Consider the following 20,974-nt stretch of genomic DNA (forward strand, 5'->3'; position numbering starts at 1 on the left):
AGGGGACAGATTTCAGGAAGGGATGTGACAGTTGGGTTGGGGTGAGGTGGCAAGGTAAAAGGGTAAAAGGTTTCTTGCTGTCCCTGCCTGATCTGAGGCTCAGGTGATGCCCGGGCAGTGCCTGGCCCTTTGAGATACCCCCTGCACCCACTGGGTGTGTGCTGTGGGGCTGGGTTTGGGGTCCAGGGTAGAGACAGGGTGCCAGTAGCAGTGGGGGACAGGGGTCATAGGAAAACCTGTCAGAGCTGGTGCACCCAAGAGGGACAGTCCAGGGCAGGCAGCCTGAGTGACAACTGTCCATCCCGCAGAAGGGGGCTCTCCCCTGCCACTCCCAATTGCTCCTGTGACACTGAGCCTGCGAGGATCTCCTCATTTCCATGTTCTGCCCCTCTGTCTCCTCTGTCCCCCCCGAGACCCAGTGTGCCCCCATGCTTCAGCCCCCTCTGCCCCTCGTGCCCCCTCATCTCCCCTGTGTCCTTCCCCTGCCCAGCTCAGGAATCCCAGTGCCACCTGCCAGGCCCTGTGCTCTCCCCAGCCCCAGTGTACCGAGCAGTGTCCCGGTGTCCCCTGCAATCCCAGTGTCCCCAGTGTACCGAGCAGTGTCCCAGTGTCCCCTGCAGCCCCGGTGTCCCCAGTGCTGCCCCTGCCCAGTGTCCCCGGCAGTTCCAGTGTCCCCAGTGCTGCCCCTCCCCAGTGTCCCCTGCAGTCCCAGTGTCCCCAATGTACCGAGCAGTGTCCCAGTGTCCCCTGCAGTCCCGGTGTCCCCACTGCTGCCCCTCCCCAGTGTCCCCTGCAGTCCCAGTGTCCCCCCAGCGCTGACCCCAACCCAGACCCCCGCCAGCCCCGCCCCCAGCCCTCCCCGCCAATCACACCGCGCCGCTGCCGATTGGCCCCGCCCTCTCCCTGTCAGTCACGAGTCCGCGCCCCGCCCCGTACACGTCCTGGGGGGCGGCCCCGCGCCTGCGCAGTGCGTTGGCCGCGGTGACAGTGACAGGCTGGCAGGAAAGGGCGGGGGCAGGAAGGGGCGGGGTGGTGCCGGGACCAGGACCAGGACCGGGACCAGGACCAGGACCAGGATCTGGATCTGGATCTGGATCTAGATCTAGCTGGGGACTGCCAGTGCCACGGGACGGGAGGGCTGCAGCGACAGGCCGCTCGGTAGCACCATGCTGAAGAAGTTCGACAAGAAGGACGAGGAGTCGGGTGAGGGGAGGCCGGGGGCGCCGTGAGGGGAGAGACCCCTCTGTGGGAACGGGGGGCATTGGTGAGGGGAGAGACCCCTCCTGTGGAAATGAGGGCATCCGTGAGGGGCAGAGGGAGCTGGGGGGCGAGGCTCGGTGCCAGCTCGGCAGCGGGGGCTCGCTGGTGTGCGCAGAACGCGGTGGGGAGCGCTGCGGGAGCGCTGCGGGAGCGCTGCGGGAGCCCTATGGGAGTGTTGTGGGAGCCCTATGGGAGTGCTGTGGGAGCCCTATGGGAGTGCTGTGGGAGCCCTACAGGAGTGCTGTGGGAGCGCCATGGGAGCCCTAGAGCAGTCTGCTGCCTCCTTCTCGCAGCTGCAGCCGAGGCTAGACTGGTTGCATGGGCACAGCACACCGAGGTTAGTGCCACATCACCAGATGCAGAGCCTAAATTGAGCGTATCAGCCCTGTTGGTGTGCGCAGAACGCGGTGGGGAGCGCTGCGGGAGCCCTATGGGAGCCCTATGGGAGTGCTGTGGGAGCCCTATGGGAGTGCTGTGGGAGCCCTATGGGAGTGCTGTGGGAGCCCTACAGGAGTGCTGTGGGAGCGCCATGGGAGCCCTAGAGCAGTCTGCTGCCTCCTTGTCGCAGCTGCAGCCGAGGCTAGACTGGTTGCATGGGCACAGCACACCGAGGTTAGTGCCACATCACCAGATGCAGAGCCTAAATTGAGCGTATCAGCCCTGTTCACAGTTGCCCAGCTCTGGAACCAGGTGCTATAGAATCCAGGTCACCCCACAGTCACTGCTACTTTCAGTGGGTGAGAAAATCTGAGAGCACCAAGGAAACATGAAGTGATTGCCTGACTTTTCAAAACTTGAGGGCGATTAGTAAGGAAGAGGTTGTATTTTATGTGGTGTGTAATTCAGGTGGAAGCGATGCAACATAAGACAGTGTTTCCTTTCATGGTTTAGCTTTGTGCATCTTTTTTATCTTCCTATGAAGCTTTCTACACATCTTGCTCTGCATAACAAATCAATGTGTCCTGAAGCAAATTGATTCAGCTTACATCTTGATGATTCTTCTGTCTGACTGTGCTTTCTTTTTATCTTAATGGGCATTCAATGCTTTGCTCTTGTTTCCCTTTTCCAAGGCCTCCAGTGACATCTTGATAAGCAGAGAATCCAGTGATGCAGCTGTTGGAGGGGAATCGCTCTTGGCTTTAATTCTGGGGGCTGTTTTTCATTTGCACCTGCCACACCTATCAAAGTATTGACATTCCCTATGGCTGGGGCTGGCAGGAGCTACACATATCCAGTTAATTGGCTTCTGTGTCTTTGCTCTCCATGTATGGTTTTGCTTTGATGACCTGCTCCCACTCCCTTTGACATGTTGTTTTGGCCACAAAATTATGTTTCTCTACAAATCAGAATAAATTGTTGTTAGTCACCCAATATTAGGAACTTTATGAACACACAGCCTCTGCCCTCCCTGCATCTTTCTGCCCCTCCATGGAGGAGAACTGATGCAGGGTGCTGTGAGGGCTGAGACCCCATGTACAATGTATTTCAGGATCCTTAGCCCTGTGAAGGATAAAGAGGTGATGCAGTGTTCATGCTGATTTAAGGACTGTAGACATGCTGGACCATGGAAATGCTGGGCAGGTTTTTTGGAACACATTAGCATATTTATCCTAGGACTGGTTCATACTTATACTAGAAACATTTTTGCTCTTTCCCCTTGTTTTGTTCTACCTCTTCAACCTCACAAAAGTCTGTGTTTTGCTCAGCCACCTGCTGCCTTTGCAAACTTCTCCTGAGCCAGAGGAGGGCATTTTATGAACCAGGAAGGAGCCAGAGTGCAGATGTGTTTACTTTTGTATGGAAGGCTTCCTCTAGAAAGGGCTCCTGGCACCAGCCTAGGATGCTTCAGGCTTGGATCAGGTCAGGTTTTGGCCCAGGAGATGTTCTCTCTAGTGGACCAGGCTTTGGAACAAACACTAGAATAACCCTGGAAAAGGCTGCATTTGGTCCCAGGGCCAGGCTGAACATAGGTTCTAATTAAAACCTGCTTATCAATAAGTAGCAGCTTTGGGAAAGCTGCAGCTCACAAAAGCTTGGGAGGCAATCTAATAGAGACCATGCAGAATGATAGTGCTTTTCCCTCTGATTATTTCATCCTTAATTGCTGGGGGTTCTAATTATTTAGTATAATTTACTTTGTTAAGTGGAACAATGAAAGTTACTTTGTGTCCAGCCTATCTAATCTGCTGTCTTGTTCTCTTAATTAGTGATAGAGCCAAAAATACTTTACTGGTGGATTTTTGTTTGGCTTATATGGGAGGGATAAAACACTTCTTACTCACCAGTATCTGGCAAGTGATGCCTTTTTCTGTCTAAGATTTGTTTCTAGGCTTGTCCTGTTGATGCTCTAACTGCCAGCAAGCTCCCAGGCCAGGGGTGGAAATAGCTCTTTGGGGATACAGTGGAGCAGAGTTATTGTGCACCTAATCAGTCCATCTCAGCTCACAGTCAGTTACTTGTGGAGGGGAGGGCAAATTGAAGATGTTCCATCTGCTCTGCCTTCCCTGACTGCCATGAAGACATCCAATTAATATTACTTCCAAGAGGATGCTCTCATTGCTTGGTGTTCATGAAAAAATTACCCCAAAACACTCAGACTGTTTTTAAAGTATGGGCATGGTTTAAAAGTTGCTTTCCCATGGCACTATCCTTAGAGAGACTTTTACTCTCTTTGTTTTGCAGGTGGGAATTCCAACCCATTCCAGCACCTGGAGAAGAGTGCAGTCTTGCAAGAGGTAAATCTTCAGACCATCTCCTCTGTGTACCCCACTGGACAGAGTCTGTCCTTCTCTTGCTGAGAACTTCAGCAAGGAAATGAGGGTTTGTTACAGTCCTGTTTGCTCTGCAAGAAATGGGCAGTTCTTATTTTATTATTGGACAGATGAAGGAAGAAGGTTGAAATGGTCTCTGTAACAATTTAAGGACTGTGAACTATATATAGTAATAAAAGGAATAAAATTATCTGGGAAACCTCACCCCAAACCAGGAAGGTTGGGAAAATGGCCTTGGACACCCCAAATGCCTTGTTGATGTCAATATTAGTGAGAGGGTGTGAGTGGTTATTAAAGAGTCTTATGAATTTTCTCTGAAGAAATGCCATTCTTTTCAAGAGCAGCTGAACATGTCAATCCCCAGCTCCTGTTGGTTCAGCATTCTCTGTTTGCTTGTGAGGCTGGGAATGATGTTGGCTCCTGTATCTTCAGCAAACCCAAGTTCATCTGTTGGAAGAGTGGTGTTGTAGCTAGCACACAGTGCAGACCAGTGTGGGTGAAAGTGTGGTGAGAATTTAGCCTTTAAACCCCTATTGCTCTTGGATTTGTAATCCCAGACTGCAAAACCAGCTGTTTAAAGGGGCCCATGTTTAACAGGAATTAAAGGGAAATCTGATCCAAAGTCATTAATTATCTTCCATAGCTCACTCACAATGTGTTGCTGGGACAGGCAGGACACTGCAAGGGGGGTCAGTGTCAGTCCCTGTCTGTGCTTTGTTTCCAGGCTCGAGTGTTTAATGAGACTCCCATAAACCCACGAAAATGTGCTCATATCCTCACCAAGATCTTGTATCTCATAAACCAGGTAAGAGAGAGAGAATATACATCTATACAGACATGTGCACCAGGCCCAAAGCTGGTTGTGATAGTTGGGATTTCCTTTCTTCTTTCCAAACAACCAGGGGGAGCACCTTGGTGTCATGGAAGCCACCGACTCCTTCTTTGCTATGACCAAGCTGTTTCAGTCCAATGATGTAAGTCTGCCTTTGGTTTTCTGTATTTACCTGGTAGGACAAGTTGTCCCTTGAGATACACATTTTTATACAATCAGCTTTTCTGTCCTGTCTGAAGCTACCTGATCTGAGTGGGAAGAGTGGGGTGAAAGTTTAGAAATGGTGATCAGCTTCCTAGCCCTTCCCAGATCTTGTAGCAGGTTAACTGAAGTATGCACTGCTCTTGAGGCAGATTCCTCTCTGTAAATTGCCATTTAACTCATGAGGTTGTGGTAGGCAGGTGTATTTTACTGTGCTTTGTGCTCAGCATTAAAATATTCTGCTGAGAGTCAACAAATGTGTGTTTGGAGGAGGCTGGGAGTTAGTGCCTGCTAACAGCAGTAGCACTGTCATTAGTTGTCCCCCAAACTGCAAGGCTTTAAAGTCATGAGACCAGTGCAGAAATCCCCGGACTCGGGAATATAAACAGTTTGCTTTCTTGCTTTTGGAGCAACATAAGGCTTTCAAACCACCAAGCAGTTTCAAGGCTTTCTCCTTGTTCATATGAATGACAAGTGGAAGATGAAACTGTTGATCCAGCTAAATCTGGTATCTCTGTGGCCTCCCCCTAAGACTGAGGGATTTAGAAGAGGTGTTTTGTTAATCACTCTGGATTTTGTGCATCTTTTATGCTCAGAGAGTGAGGCACTCTGAAGGTATCAAGTTCTTGTGCTCTTCATGATAAAATTGTGTAAGCAGGGAAAACTGAGATTCCTTCCTATCTGGGATCATCTCAGCTGATGTTGTTGCTTATTTCCTTGCCAGCCAACTCTTCGCAGGATGTGTTACCTCACTATCAAAGAGATGTCTTCTATTGCAGAAGATGTGATCATTGTTACTAGCAGGTCAGTCACTTCACTTTTCTTGCTGTAACATTGACATGCTCTTCAGTAATGTCTGTGCAGCTTCTTGAAGTAGTCCCTGAGCAGGGTGATGACAGGGAATGCCCTTGGTGAGGAAAAAGCTTTCCTTTATAAAAGGCCAATAAAATACAGACATCAAACTCATAGTGATGCAAGCAGAATATGCTGTGTCCCCATAGCCCATGCCCATGGATGTCTGGAGTATCTCCTGGTTACATGATATGGCAGCACTGCTGGCTTTTCCCCTTTTGCAAAGGCTTTTTCATTAAGTCCTGTCTGAATGCCTTGAAATGTTTTGAAGAATTCTAACATAAATCCTAAGGCTTTCAACAGGTAGACAAGGATTTACTTATGCTGTAGCAGCACAGAATACAACTTCACCAGGGAACAAAATTCCCTCTGTGAGTCATTCCTGAATTGCTGATCATGTGTTGTGGTTTGAAAGCAAAACCAGTGAGAGACTCTAAGTCAGAAATACAATTTATTAGGAAAAGGGAAAAAAAACCAAATACATGCAATAATACAAAAGAAAAAAAAAACAATTTTGGATTAAGAATACAACCTAACACCCTGCTAATTGGGGTGGTAGTAGCAGTCCAGATGAAACAGTCTTGTTGAAGTGGTGATCCTGTAGAAAAGATCTGGTAGCTCTTGTCCTCTGGAAACCAGTGGATAAGGGCTGCCTGCTCTGTCCCAAAGCCCAGATCATATCCAGGTGGGGATGCTTAGCTCCTCCCTGCTGGGCAGAGCTTCTCACAATGGGCTGATATCAGCCTGATTCTGAGTCATATGGTGGGTCTTTGATTGCCCATTAATGGCTCCCAGAGGGAGTTGTCTCTTGAGTCATGTGGCAAGGCATTAACAGGAGATAAGGAAAGAATAATGCCTCTCCTGGTTTCAACAGCTCTTGAGGATGGCAATAGAATACATCTTTATATTGTAGGATATCATGCCAGTGAAATATCCTGTTGGGGAGTCAGGAGTGTGCTGGTGCAGGGTTTGTAAAGGGCTGAGGCACAAGCCAGTCTCAAGTGCTGCAATATGGTGAACTCCCAGCCCTTCACAGATGGTCTCACACTGACCAGGACCCTGGGAAAAGGGCAGGATGAGTGTTCAGTTGGAAAGACAAATGCCTCAGGGATATATATATATATGTGCTCCAGCCTGACTTGGTGAACAGGAGCCCATGCAACTTGTTGACGGGCTTAGGACCTGAGTACTGATCTGTTCCTCTGCCTTCCCACCCCAGTGGGATTTGCCTGAGATCTGCAGCTGCCTGCTTGGCATTCAGCTGTGATGCTGGCTGCCTGCTGCTCTGTGTGCTCTGTGTGTGCACTTGAGAGCTGCTGGCTCAGGAGTGCCATATTGAGAGCTTCCTGTTTCCCCAGCTTAACCAAAGACATGACTGGGAAGGATGACAATTACCGAGGCCCTGCTGTGAGAGCGCTCTGTCAGATCACTGATGTAAGTGCTGCTTTTCCCTTGGGGCAGCTCTGTGCCCTTCACTTTTTCCTACTTTACCCCATCCCACTTTCCACTCTGCTTTTGTTGCCTTTCACACTCCGAGCAGCTTTCCCATGTCAGCTTTGTTTCCCTCTCCCTGCAGAGTACCATGTTGCAGGCCATTGAGCGCTACATGAAGCAGGCAATTGTTGACAAAGTGCCAAGTGTGTCCAGCTCTGCTCTCGTGTCTTCCTTGGTATGTATTCCCTGCAGCACAGGCCTGAGGGACATTCTAGCAGGGAAGCAGTCATCTGTGGTGGGACTGGATATCTTGGGGGTTTCAGGATTTTGTTGCTCTTCCTGTCTTTATGAACTGAGGGACTGGTGCTGACTTTGTTAGAGATCATCAACCTCCTGAGGCTGCAGCTGTTATGGCCAGATCTCTGCCTGCTGGTCCCTTGTTCTTCTATAAGTTACTGCTGCCAGCACACTCATGGAGAAGGCTCCTTGCTTCTTAGTATAAGCTGAAATTCCCAAAGCTTCCTCCATTCTTATCTCATGGGTTGTTGTGGCTTCGTCTCCTTCCAGCACTTGCTGAAGACCAGTTATGATGTGGTGAAGCGCTGGGTGAACGAGGCTCAGGAGGCAGCTTCCAGTGACAATATCATGGTGCAGGTAGGACACCCACCTCCACCAGGGGAATAGCCAGCAGCAGCTGGGCATGGAGCAAACTGCTGGAGCTCAGCCAGGCACCTCTGGGCGACAGAGGGGACAAAAGGGGAAGGGAGCCCACTGTGGGTTTGTGACATTCTCTGTCCCTGCACAGTATCACGCTCTGGGCCTGCTGTACCACGTGCGGAAGAACGATCGTCTGGCAGTCAACAAGATGCTGAGCAAGTTCACACGCCACGGCCTCAAGTCCCCGTTTGCCTACTGCTTGATGATCCGAATAGCCAGCAAGCTGCTGGAGGAGGAGGCTGGCAGGTGAGCAGGCTCCTTTGCCCTGCTGAAAGAACTTCCTGCTCCTGCTTCCATCTCCTCTTGCAGGCTCACTTGCCATCTCATTTGTTCTGTCTTTGAGGAGCAGCATGCAGCTTCTACCCTCTTAGTGTTGGATAAAAGCAGAGAAAATATAGGTTGTTTTCCTGGTTGTTTTGAGATGACTTCTGTGAGTCTTGCTTGCACATCAAATACTATCTTGTTTCTCTGGAGTGTTTTGTATAGCTGTTCTTTGTTCTACTTTATTTTCTCTGTCTTCTGTAATTGTTTATCCAGCATGTATGCAGTGTGGCTTCCTGGTGGATAAGAGCTGTGGTGTGTAAAGTAATTTCCTACTGTGTGAGAGTTGAGGGAGATTCCCTTTAGCCTGTAAGGCAGAGGGTGTCTTCTCAGAAGGCAGCCTGACTGCCAAGCATTCTGGAAATACAGTATAATGACCACTGCAAAATCTGGGGCCAGAGTGGGTTTATGGCTGCCTTTACCTTTCCATGGGCTGTAGGACCTGCCCATTTCTGCTGCTGAATTCTTCATTTCTGTTAGTACCTTTGCTTTAATTCAGTCTTGTGGGGCTTTTTCTGTCCCTTAGCCGTGATAGCCCTCTGTTTGATTTCATTGAGAGCTGCCTGAGAAACAAGCATGAGATGGTGGTGTATGAAGCTGCATCTGCCATTGTCAACCTGCCCAACTGCACTGCCAAGGAGTTGGCTCCAGCTGTCTCAGGTAAGTGTGGTGCTCATGGTCATGGCAAGGGTATTATGAGCCTCCAGTGGTGACCCTGCTGATTGCCCCAAGAAACAAGGGGCTGGTGTAGTGTCAGGCTTTTTATGCTGCTCTATCCTTTGCTGCTTTATGCTGCTGCTGAGAGGCTGTGGTGTGTGTGAATAGCTTTGTTCTTGTAAAGGATTTCCTGGTGTGTTCAGGTGTGGGTTACTTCATAGGTCAGTTCTGGGAAAGGAGCAGGGTTTGCAAGAAATAGAGAACAGCAGTTCAAATTAGCTTAACAGGAAAGATGACAAGGTGATCAATTTGGCTTTCACAAGGAGCAGAGGATAGCAGCACTGTGGAAGAAGAGGGAGGTAGGTAAGAGTTAGTTGTCATCAGGGATGTAACAAAGGCAAAGGGGACAAGAAGAAGGGAGGAATCTGTTAAAGGTGCAATTGCTTCTTAAGCATTTTTCTAGTTACCTTATGCTTACAACTGTCTCTTCACTGAAGCTCTTGCTTTAGGTATGAAATGCTTCTCAATAATAGGTGCCTAAACATCTGCCTTTGTTGATTTTGCCACCTTGCAGTTCTGCAGCTGTTCTGCAGCTCCCCGAAAGCAGCACTGAGATACGCAGCCGTCCGTACCCTCAACAAGGTAGGAGCCAGTCTCCTGGGAGCTCCAGTAGTGTCTCATGTGCAGGGAGGTGCAGACTGCAGAAGGCAGTCAGATTATGTGATGATTTTGTGTGAATAACCTCTGTCTTGTGCTACAGCCTTATATTTCATTGTGTTCTGTGCGGAATAAAACCTCAAAGAACACGGTACAGAAAGAAAAAAAACCTGATCATTTTCACTGGTCTCTTAGAATGTCACTGGTCTTAGTGTTACTGCTTTCCCTTCTGAGCTTCCCATGGTGAGGAAGCTCCTTGTAAAACAGGGATCAAACCTTGATGGTGTTTTTTGCCTGCTCTGTTGTAGTCTTTGCTCCAGCTTTTCCCTTCTTATAAACACTACAAAAGAAAAAGAGAGAATGGCAGTGTCTGGTAACTGCTGTGCTTCTGCCTACAGAGCTATTTTGCACAGCTAGTCTGGCTAAATTTTTGTTGGGAATTCATAGCTTTTGTTTCTTACTATATAGAGCAAAATCAGAGTGTTAAAAATAATAAAAGACTGTTATTGCTACGGCTTTTCTTCCAGCAAGGAGTGCAATTCTGCAGAAAACAAGAGCTGGTTACCTTAACTCCAGATTAGCTGTTTGTCTGAGATGTCCCTCATGTGCAGTCTGTACTGCTTATTTCTGTGGGAAGGAGTGAGTTTTGCTGGGTTTTGCCAGCTGGGCCTTTTGCATCTCTTGAGGGATTTTTATTCTTCCTTGGCTGCTGCAGGTGGCCATGAAGCACCCATCTGCTGTGACTGCCTGTAACCTGGACCTGGAGAACCTTGTGACAGACTCCAACCGCAGCATAGCCACCCTGGCCATCACCACGCTGCTGAAAACCGGCAGTGAGAGCAGCATTGACCGGCTCATGAAGCAGATCTCCTCTTTCATGTCAGAAATCTCAGATGAGTTCAAAGTAAGGAGGTGGGAGGAGGCGGGACACCCAGATTCCTCAAGAAACCTCATGGTCTTTGTCCATGTTTGTGTGTGTGCTCTAAACCTGCATGGAGCTGCTTCCAGAAGCAGCAGAATATTTGCAGGGAGGAGAAAGTATTCGAGGCTGTCTGCCTAAGCCATGCCTCAGTCCTATGTTTCCAAAGTCACATGCTGTCTTCTGGGAAGATGCCTTCTGAGAATCAAATCTCCTTCTTCTTTCCTGTGGGTGTGGGCTTTCTTTAGGGGCTGGCCAGTGCATAAAGATCTATCTCCTCCAGTTCTTAGGATTGTACCTCCTGGAGCTGCATTTGTTGAATCAATACAGACAAAAATGCGATTTCCAGGCTAGGAAGGCCAGCAGAAAATTGATACAGCTCAGCTATCTTTTCCTGCAGGGTGAAACAGAACTGTTTTTTACTTGCCCCCTTTTCCTGCAGGTGGTAGTGGTGCAGGCCATCAACGCTCTGTGTCAGAAGTACCCTCGCAAGCACGCTGTCCTCATGAACTTCCTCTTCACTATGCTTCGGGAGGAGGTGAGTTTGCAGGACAGCTGGGTCTGCCTTGCTCGTGTGCATGAACAGTACTCCCTGTGAGTGTCAGGCTTTTACTGATAAGGCTGTGCAGTGAAAGCCTCTCTCTAAAAGGCTTGCAGTGTAACTGCAGAAATGCCCAGCTGTGCACAATAGTTATAAGCATACTGCCAGGCATATTTTTAGTGTGGTTTTCATTCTGTGATTTTTTTTTTTTTGTGAGGGTTTATTAACTCTCAAAGCAAATGCAAGCAACAGCAGATCTGTTGGCAGTCCATGTGTGTTTCACATTTGAACCAGCTTTCTTTTATACTTTGACAGCAAATTCCAAGAAGTTTTGTCTTGTACACAAAGATTCAATAACAATCTATCTGTTGATGACACGGGACCACTTTTGTTCTGGTGTCTGTGCTCTGGCAGAGAAGGGATCACGAGTACCATAACCATTCTCTGCATTCAGTCAGACAAAAATCACAGAAAGACAGCTTTACAGAGGTTTGCTGAGGCTGTTTCTAAATGATCCAACATGCCTGCAGCACAGCTGGCACCACTGCTTGTTCTGACATCACTTCCTGCCAATGACAGCCTCTCAGTTGGGAACAAACCGGAGTACCTCATTTTGCTCCTGTGAAAAATGGACCATTCTCCTTTCCCAGATTTTCTGTGGGTGGATGGTATCATTCTGAATGTGGTTTTGTACTTCAAACCATTCTGTTTCAAAGCTTTTTTAATCCAGAGTAGCTCCAGAAAGATCCGAATGCCTGGCACTGTGCATGTAATTGGCAGAGGGTGGTGTGCAGTTTAATCCCCTGGTGTGTATTGAGGACATCAGTAAATAATGTCTGAAGATAGCCAAGCATTACTGGCATGTCAGGTTGTGGCTGTACCTGGGGAGGTATTGATTGCCTCTCATCCCACACTAATGGAGCTGTTTGCTGTGTCCTGCTGTGGCAGATATGATCCTTCATACATTTCTCTTGTGATTCATCCTCAGATGTCTAGTGCTAAATGGGAGAGGGTTGGGTTTTTTCTTCTTCCATATGGCTGTTTTAAGCACTAATTCTAGCAGCAGAGGATTTTGATGGAGATAAAAACCCTTCAGACAGATTAATCCTTTTACTCTTGGGTTAGGACTCGGGTTTGTTTTTTTTTACTCCAGTGCAGCCATTCTAAAGGGAGCTTGCAAGAGAGCTTGAATATTAGCTGGCCCTCTGGGTGTAAAGAGGGTCAAAAGTGAGGGCAGAATTACTTCCCTCCTCCTTTCAAACACACATTAAAAAGCACTGAGTGTGAATGACCTTTCAAAGGAATGTTTCTCCTATCTGGCTAGCACAGAGTCTCTAAAATACTTTGATATTTCCAGCTGAGCAGTTCCCTTTTGCTCCTCAGGGTGGCTTTGAATACAAGAGAGCCATTGTGGACTGCATCATCAGCATTATTGAGGAGAACTCAGAGAGCAAAGAGACAGGCCTGTCTCACCTCTGTGAATTCATTGAGGACTGCGAGTTCACTGTGCTGGCCACTCGTATCCTCCACCTCCTGGGACAGGAGGGACCCAAAACCAACAACCCCTCCAAATACATTCGCTTCATCTACAACAGGGTTGTTCTGGAGCATGAAGAAGTCCGGGCAGGTAAGTGACAGACCTGGAAAGTTCTCTGCCTTTAGACAGATCTGCAGGGAGCCATAGTGCATGAATGCCTCTGCTTTTGAGGGTTGTGATTTGCTCTAGGCCTGAGCAGATCATTTTATACAGCAGAGATCCTGCAGTAGTATTGATGGAAGAGGCAGCCTGTGGCTGAGAAATGGGAAGGAATATGCACTGGTCTTGAAACTGATCAAAGGTTTGCAGGCACTTCACCTCTGCTTCTTTCTAGTGACAGTTTTACTAATGTACACAGTTTACTAGTGTAGCATCTCTGACATGATGTTTGATCAAGGCCAAGAAATGGAAGAAACTTCAGCTGATTCCTTTGCTTTCTAATTCTGTTTTCATTACTTTTGCTACAGGTGCTGTAAGTGCCCTGGCCAAGTTTGGAGCTCAGAATGAGGAGATGTTACCCAGTATCTTGGTGTTACTGAGAAGGTCAGTTGGGCCTCAGAGTTTTTCAACATCCTGGGTGAAATACCCTGTTTGCTTGAGAGCTTGTCTAGTCTCTTCTGCCTGTGGGTCTGAGAAGGTGCAGGGGGTACCCGTGATCCTGTGATAGGATCACCAGTGCATTCAGCACCACAAAGTGGACAGAAGCCATATGTAGCAGATTACTGCTTTTTTAATATAATTACTAGGAGACTGCTGCATCTCCCCTGTGGCATGTTTTTTTCTGGCCCTGTGATGTTTCTTAGTGATGAAGAAAGTATTCCACTTTCCCCTCAGGTGTGTGATGGATGATGACAATGAAGTGAGAGACAGAGCCACCTTCTATCTGAATGTTCTGGAACAGAAGCAGAAGGCCCTCAATGCTGGCTACATCCTGAATGGTACTGCAGGAAGGCCTTAAAACAAGTCTGCACCTCTTTCCTGGTTTAACAAGAGTTAAAGACCTGGCATTGTTGTGGTTTCAGTGATCTGTCCCTTCTGTCCCTAGGGTTGACAGTGTCCATCCCTGGCCTGGAGAGGGCTCTGCATCAGTACACCCTGGAGCCCTCTGAGAAACCCTTTGACTTGAAATCTGTTCCTTTGGCAACAGCTCCTGTCATTGAGCAAAGAGCAGGTGAGGAATTGGGTCCCCTGAATGCTAGTGATTCCCTGCATTGGGCTTGCTGGGAATTGCTGGGCTCCATCCTATTTGAATTTTGTGGGATTGCATCTCCTGGAAAGACTAAGGCCTCAAATCTGCTTGCTCCCACATTAATGTTTCAATTTAGTGCAACTGCTAATAATAGTAGTAGTTGGCAATGCTCACTGGAGCTGCTGCAGTTCTAAAGCTGCTTACAAAGCCAAGTACGGGTGTCTAGTCTATAGGAAATGAGAAATGAGCTCCCTTAGTCAAATCCCTCTACAGACATTAATCTGTTTTCTGATTTAGTAGTTTCTTACTCTTCTCCTTCAAATCTTTTGGGTTTGTTTTTGTTTGATTGTTTTCTTTTTCATTTGCAGAAAATGCCCCTGTTGCTGTAGTGAAACAGCCAGAGAAAGTGGCGGCAACACGGCAAGAAATATTCCAAGGTAAATTGATGCAAGGCCTCTCCTCTGTCCGTGTGTGAGAACTCTGTAGCCTGCTCTTGCTGAGCCTGCCTTAGCCCCTCTGGCTTCTTCTTACCTTCCTGCAGTGGTGAGAGTGACATGGGCTCCCAACTTAAGGTCAGCTCTTCACTCCTGGAGGGTGGGGGTGCCTGCAGTCCTCTTTTTTCTGTCTTGCAGTAGACATGAGCAATGAATGACTCCTTTACATTTAAAATAATTTAATTCTCTAGGGAATGTTTATGAGTACTTGATGGATAGTTCCTTGCTGTAGCAGCTTCTGGCAGTTGAAACAAGGGGTTTGACACTGCTAACACCTCCCTGTGTCTTGAGGAAGGCAGTAATTTGTGTCCTCTATTTCAGAGCAACTGGGGGCCATCCCAGAGTTTCGGGGGCTGGGCCCACTCTTCAAGTCTTCCCCAGAGCCTGTGGCCCTGACAGAGCTGGAGACAGAGTATGTGGTTCGTTGCACAAAGCATACCTTTGTCAACCACATGGTGTTCCAGGTGGGTACCTATGGGGTGTGCTGCTGAGGACTCTTAGAAGATAAGCTCCTGACTGGCTAAAAGCTTTGTTGTGAAGACATCTCTCAGGGATATCATAGAATGGCCTAAGTTGGAAGTGACTTTAAAGATACTCTAGTGTCAACCCCCCTGCCATGGACAGGGACACCTTCCACTGGACCAGGTTTCTCAGAACTCCATCCAGCCTGGCCTTGAACACTTCCAGCAGTGCAGCACCCAGAGTCTCTGTTCAAAGCACAACACTGCAATGAGTATTCCTTAGTTTCCTATCCATGGTAGCAGAACCCCAAAGAAAATTAATAAGGGTGGGGGGTGTGTCTGAGCAATGCTTCCAGGTACAGTCAAATCCAACAAGCACTAGGTGGGGCTGTTCTCACTGAGGAGTTGGCAAGGGGATCTGTGTTCCTTCTTCAGAGTCCCCAAGCCTATGGTTTGGGCATGAAAGAGTGAAGCTTACTACACCTGAGAAGCTGAAAAGGGTCCCCAAGAAAGGGATCCATTGGGGGAGACCTCTTCATCTGCTATGTTTTGTTTTAGCCTGTAGCACAGGTGCTTCCTTCTGTACATCCTGGCTTTGGCTGTACCACATTGCTGTTAAATGTGAGGTGTTAGGATTGATGTGCCAGTCCCCTTGCCTGGGCTTCAGGGAGTCTGAGGCACAGCGAGTCCTTTGCTAGCTTGTGAGCAGCAGTGGTTTGTCCTTAGCCAGCTCCTTCCTCAAAGCTCAGAACTGCTTACACAGCCCTCACAGGCGTTGACCTTTTTAGTGTTGTCCATCCACCAGATGCAATTGTGTGAGCTTAAAAGAGATTTGGCATTGCAGCTGGAACAAAGTGTAATCAGCAAGTTTAAACTTGCTGAAAACTTCAGGCTTGCTGAAACTTGCTCAAGCTGTACCTTGTTCAGGCCATGCAAACTATGTCCTTTCCATCTGCTGTGAAGGGACTGTGTCCCTGTAGCTCCAAGTGGGATGACACAGGCAACACAGTACTTGTGTTTTGGTAGGACAAAGAATTAACCCAGGAATGACTGGAAATTGAGGAAAACATTCCATACTAACTGGTGGAACTGAAACAGGCAAAATCTGACACATCCCTGTCCTCACTGAATTTGTGATCCTGCCTGAATTGCAGAGGGCAGGCCTTGGGTTGGTGTATGCTGGTTTGTTTTAAGTCTTGTTTGCTTGAAAAAGAAGCTTGCTGGAGCACTGGACTCCCCAGCAGGATTTTAGTTTCTCCCCTAAAACATTTAAATGAGCACTCTTTAGTCAAGTTGCTCTGTCATGAGCCAGCTGATAGCAAGGTGCACCATGGAAGCACAGAGAGCTGGGGGTTCACGGGCTGACACCAGGCTCCCACTGTGCCTCAGCTAAGGCTGCTCTGCAGTGAGCAGTGAGCAGCTTCAAGCTGTTGCCTTTTTCTCCTTTCCTGTTTAGTTTGACTGCACAAACACCCTGAATGATCAGATCCTGGAGAATGTCACAGTGCAGATGGAGCCAACAGAGGGGTATGAGGTCATTGGCTATGTGCCTGCCAAAACCCTGGTGTACAACCAGCCAGGTACCTGCTACACACTGGTGGCACTGTCTGAAGAGGATCCAACAGCAGGTAAACAGTCTGCACTCTTTTTTCCTTTATTGCTTATCCCCATATGTTCTACCTTACATCCCAGCCAGATATTTATAGCCTGTGTATGGGTGCAGCCCTGAGTGATGCTGAGCATGACTTGTCTTTGCTGTTTAGAGGGCTGTCAAGCCTTTATTCTCCTCTGCTGGTTCCTTTGTGCTGTAGTACTGCCAAGGTGGGCTGTGAGAGCTGGCAGATGAGTAGTCTTTTGTGCACCCTGGCATGTCCTTCTGCCTTTCTTTGTGTTAGACATGGGGAGGCTGATGCTTGTGAAGTGCTGAGAGTGCCCAGATGCTCTGAGTAGCGAAGGGTATTTCAGACAAACCACTAGAATTTATGGGATATCTGTTTGAGTTGAACATCTCCCTCTCTGTTTGCCACTGTCCAGAACATGAATCAGGCTTTACCTGTGCTTTGCTCTCCCTGGTTTGTGCTCTGAACTGCTCTGCTGTCGTGTTGCTGCTGTTCACTCAGCAGTACCCATCTTCTGGGATGAGTCATTGCTTCCTCTCCCAGCTGAGTGCTATTAATGAGCTGCAGCACTGCAGTGCAAGGGGCTCTCATTTCAGAGGCACAGGAGCTGATCCCTATATGTGGATCTTGCCTCTTCACAAGGTGCTGGTGGGACATGTTTAGTTAGTATTCCCAACACAATGTCAGGTTCATTAGTAATAGCACTTGATCTGAGGATTATGGTCTTGTACAACCATCATGAGCCTGTCTTTATCAATGTTGGCTTAATATTATAAATAAATAGCTTGTCCTTGAGAGACAGAAACTGTTGGAGTGCTATCTCTAGGTCAGCTGTGCTGCTGACAGGGATGGGGAGAGCCTGGCTGCCCCAAACCTCCCAGCCCCATTCTACCTCAGGGGAGTGTGGATGTGGTGGTACTGTGAGCTTTGCCTTTGCTTTCTTGTCTCCAGTGGCCTGCACGTTCAGCTGCATGATGAAGTTCACTGTCAAGGACTGTGATCCCAACACGGGTGAGGCGGACGACGAGGGCTATGAGGATGAGTATGTGGTAAGAAACTGAGCATGCACCTGATCCTGGAAACTGCTGTCACTTTGTGGGGTTTTGCAATCTGAACTCAGATCCCTGCAAGCAATGATGTGATCACCATCACCAAAGTGGGTAGTATCAAGTAGAGGGAGCTCTTGCTGTCTCTGATGCAGATGGCAGTTTGCAGAGCTTGCTTTGTCTCATTTGGAGTATTCTCTTGTTGCACTGTAGATGGACACCTGACTGTGCAGGATATGTATGCTTTGGGAGGCCATGGTGCATCCTCCAGGTTTGGCTGACTGTGCCCTATGGGCTCCAGCAATGGCACACTCAGGGTTGTGGAGACAGAGGGCTATCAGGCTTCTTTTGTTCTCTACAAGTTGCTCCCTGTGCTGGCACAGTTAATTGTCTAGAGGCCTGCCTGGCACAGGAAAGTTGCCATCCTTGTTCTTATTCTGGGGAAGGTGGAACTCTGTTCTCCCCAGCACTGACAGTGCTGAAAGCAGTGGTGCTGCAGAAGCACCTCTCTTCCTTGGAGAGGAAGGGATGTTTTCACAGCCTCAGCTTGGCCTGTTAGCTCCAGAGACTGTTTTCTGTGCATTGCCTGTCACTGCTGTGACTCTGATTAGAGGCACTGCTGTGCAGTGAGTCACTGTCTTCCCAGAAGAGTGGGGAGAGTTTTTCACAATGGAACATACAAGGTTAACACTTCTTTCAGCTTCCTACCAGTCACCAAGGCAATTGATTGACACTTAAACTCTTCCATGTGTTTCAACTAGAATCAGGAGGAGATTCTTTTCTGCAGCAATTGTTGGAATTAATGCAGGCTGGTGTCCTGCAGGGCATTGCCTGTCCTTCATTACACACTCTGGAGGGACAAGCCTGGTTCTGCCTTGCACAGGTGCAGTCACAGCAGCTGCTCAGCTACCCTGGTGCCAATGTTGGGTGATCACACGTCTGACAGTGTCTCACTGTACCAGCCTACAAAATGATAAGCCAGAAAGGCAAAACACAAGCTTACATGCATTTCAGGGAAGCAAATGCTCAGGCAGCTATTTATAAGCTTTTGTTTTTCCCTCTGTTTTGGCCATTTGTCCAGTGCTTTGATCTCTGTCAGACCAAGGGCTGTGCTCAGAGCAGAAACCTGCTTTGTAAGCCCTGGCAATGGCATCCCTGTGCCTTTCTCAGGCCTAGCAGCTGCTCAGTAGCAAACCAGAAGTGGCAGTGGAGGCAGTCTCCTGCATTCACCTGATCTTAGGGGATCCAGTCTAAAGTTCAATCTGAGGATAACAGGGTTAAGAACAACCATGTTTCACTTGAACCTCTTGTACCACCAGCTTGAAGATCTGGAGGTCACAGTGGCTGATCACATCCAGCGAGTTCTGAAGCCAAACTTTGGAGCAGCCTGGGATGAAGTGGGTGATGAGTTTGAAAAGGAAGAAACCTTTACTTTATCTGCTATTAAAACCCTTGAAGGTAAGGAAGGGTGTGTGAGCACAGCAGAGCTCTTATTTTCCCTCTTGCAGGCAGAATCCTGAGGCCCAGTCTGGCTCACTTCACATCTGTCACAGAAAGGCTAATGTGGCAAAACCCTTCACAAGCTTTACACCACAGCTGTTAAATAGGGAGCTGCAGTTACTGTCATAATAAGTTAGTTCAGATTTCAAAAAAACTAGTGAGTGTTTTGTGACCAGTAGAGACCAGGCTGGATTGTGCAGGCAAGAGAATATCTTGCTTTGCTCTTGTACTTAACCCTTCCAAGCAGACAGATCATAGTTCAGTTATGAACTCCCACCATTCTTCTTGAGACCAGTAATAAAAAATGAAAACATTAGAAGACACAAGGCTGGTGAGCAGGCTGGTGGGCTAAACCCTCTTCTCTTTCATCATGTATCAGAGTCCTTCTATTTTACTCACAAGCCTGTGAAAACTCAGTTCTTTTGATGCCATACAGGGTGTCCTTGTCCTGTAGCCATTTCTGTGCTACCTTGAACAGCCCCTTGGGATTTGAAATACTCACCCTGAGGCCTTTTCATATTTCTCCTGAAGACTTGTGTCTCCTACAAGACATCTCCTCCCCTTGCAAGTCTCCAGAGAAGCGAGCAGGCTGACAGGGCTGTGCAGTAAGTGCAGCCAGCTGCATTCTCCTCCTGCCCTTGTCTGACACACTCCCCCTCTTCTTTCTCTTGCACATTTGCTACATCAGATAACAGAACTCTCCCATGGTAGTGGGGCTTTTTGTGTGTTGTCTTTGTAGTCCTTGTGGCTTCCAAAACCATGATTCTGACCAGTGTTGTGTGTCCCTCAGGACAAGGAACATGTACAGAGAACTTGAGTAACTTTTAGGTGCTCTTTATGTGCCCCTGCTAAGATATCTGTGACACAGAGCCCATTTTATTGCTTTTTTCTAACAGAGGCAGTGAGCAATATTGTGAAGTTCCTGGGTATGCAGCCCTGTGAGCGGTCAGATAAAGTGCCAGATAACAAGAACTCTCACACACTGTACCTGGCAGGTGAGCTGTGGGGTGAGGTTCTGCTTGAGGGGCAGCTCTGGGAGGTTGCACAGCGCTGCCTGTTGAAAATCAGGGCAGGAGTTCCTGATGGAGTCCACTGTGCTCTGCATTGGATTTTGACGTTTGTTCCTGCCATGATTTCTGTCTCTGCAGTGCAGAGCAACTGGTCTTGGGATCAGGGAGGGTGCTGTGGTGGAGGGGATGTTGGGATCAGCCCCAGGCTTAGCTGGGTGGAATTTGCTGTCTTCGTGCTGTGTGGCATCCTGCTTCCTCTGGTGTGGGAAAGACAGCAGCCTCACCCAGCAGAACAGATGAGTACTGGAGCTCCTAGGCAATCCTGGATCTCTTCTCACCCGGAGTTTATTTTACACTTTGTTTTCACGGGTTTTACAGAAGCAGGAGTCCCCAGTGTGTTATAAGGAGTGGGAATTGAACTGCTTTAGGGGCTGCTTTCCCCTAGTACTAGGACTTACCAGATTTTGCAGCAGTGTTCATCTTCAGGCTTGCAGGGGAAAGCAGCCTGCAGGGTGCTCACGCCTTCCTCCGCTGTCGTCCGCAGGTGTGTTCCGGGGTGGCCATGACCTCCTGGTGCGGTCCCGCCTTGTTCTCACTGACACGGTGACCATGCAGGTCACGGCCCGCAGCGCAGAGGAGCTCCCTGTGGATGTCATCATGGCCTCCGTCGGATAAACCCCCTTTCCAGGACTGTCCTAACTCTGAGCCCCCCCGACAGCAGAATAAGGATCGCGGTCACTACAGCAGCTTTTGTGTTCTCTGCAGTGCAGCTGTACTTGGGGCTTTGTCTATAAAATCACCATGTTTTTAATCTCTGCCTACGCCGCCGTGTCTCCCCGCGCGGCAGCGTCGCACCCGCCGCTCCCTGTGCTCCTCCCGCTGTGGTTCCAATAAAGCAGTGTTGTGCTCTCGCTGGCTGTGTCGGGGGCGGCACCGGCGTTTCCGCGGCGGGCCCG

General features: G+C 48.5%; 1 protein-coding gene across 1 annotated transcript; it reads left to right on the top strand.

The window, feature by feature from the left end:
- Positions 1-989: 989 nt before the first annotated feature.
- On the top strand, positions 990-20,931 carry COPG1 (COPI coat complex subunit gamma 1). The gene is made up of 24 exons (XM_039733977.1): positions 990-1,203; positions 3,943-3,995; positions 4,756-4,836; positions 4,934-5,005; positions 5,789-5,868; positions 7,275-7,350; positions 7,493-7,585; positions 7,918-8,004; positions 8,156-8,313; positions 8,915-9,048; positions 9,620-9,687; positions 10,418-10,606; positions 11,064-11,159; positions 12,546-12,789; positions 13,167-13,242; positions 13,534-13,637; positions 13,745-13,870; positions 14,257-14,325; positions 14,704-14,846; positions 16,300-16,471; positions 17,414-17,511; positions 18,828-18,966; positions 19,905-20,003; positions 20,563-20,931. The coding sequence occupies exons 1-24, from the start codon at positions 1,167-1,169 to the stop codon at positions 20,691-20,693; spliced, it is 2,625 nt and encodes an 874-aa protein (XP_039589911.1). The 5' UTR covers positions 990-1,166; the 3' UTR covers positions 20,694-20,931.
- The last annotated feature ends 43 nt before the right edge of the window (positions 20,932-20,974 follow it).

The sequence above is a fragment of the Passer montanus genome, unplaced genomic scaffold (genome assembly GCF_014805655.1).
Source record: "Passer montanus isolate IOZ18808 unplaced genomic scaffold, ASM1480565v1 scaffold9, whole genome shotgun sequence".
Taxonomy (NCBI): Eukaryota; Metazoa; Chordata; class Aves; order Passeriformes; family Passeridae; genus Passer; species Passer montanus.

What these genes read in the sequence shown, in the direction of transcription:
- COPG1 (XM_039733977.1), top strand. Translation starts at nt 1,167, where the DNA reads ATGCTGAAGAAGTTCGACAAGAAGGACGAGGAGTCGG. An exon ending in GTTGGCTCCAGCTGTCTCAG is followed by an intron (nt 9,049 to 9,619) that starts GTAAGTGTGGTG and finishes GCCACCTTGCAG; the next exon opens with TTCTGCAGCTGTTCTGCAGC. An exon ending in TGCTGGCTACATCCTGAATG is followed by an intron (nt 13,638 to 13,744) that starts GTACTGCAGGAA and finishes TTCTGTCCCTAG; the next exon opens with GGTTGACAGTGTCCATCCCT.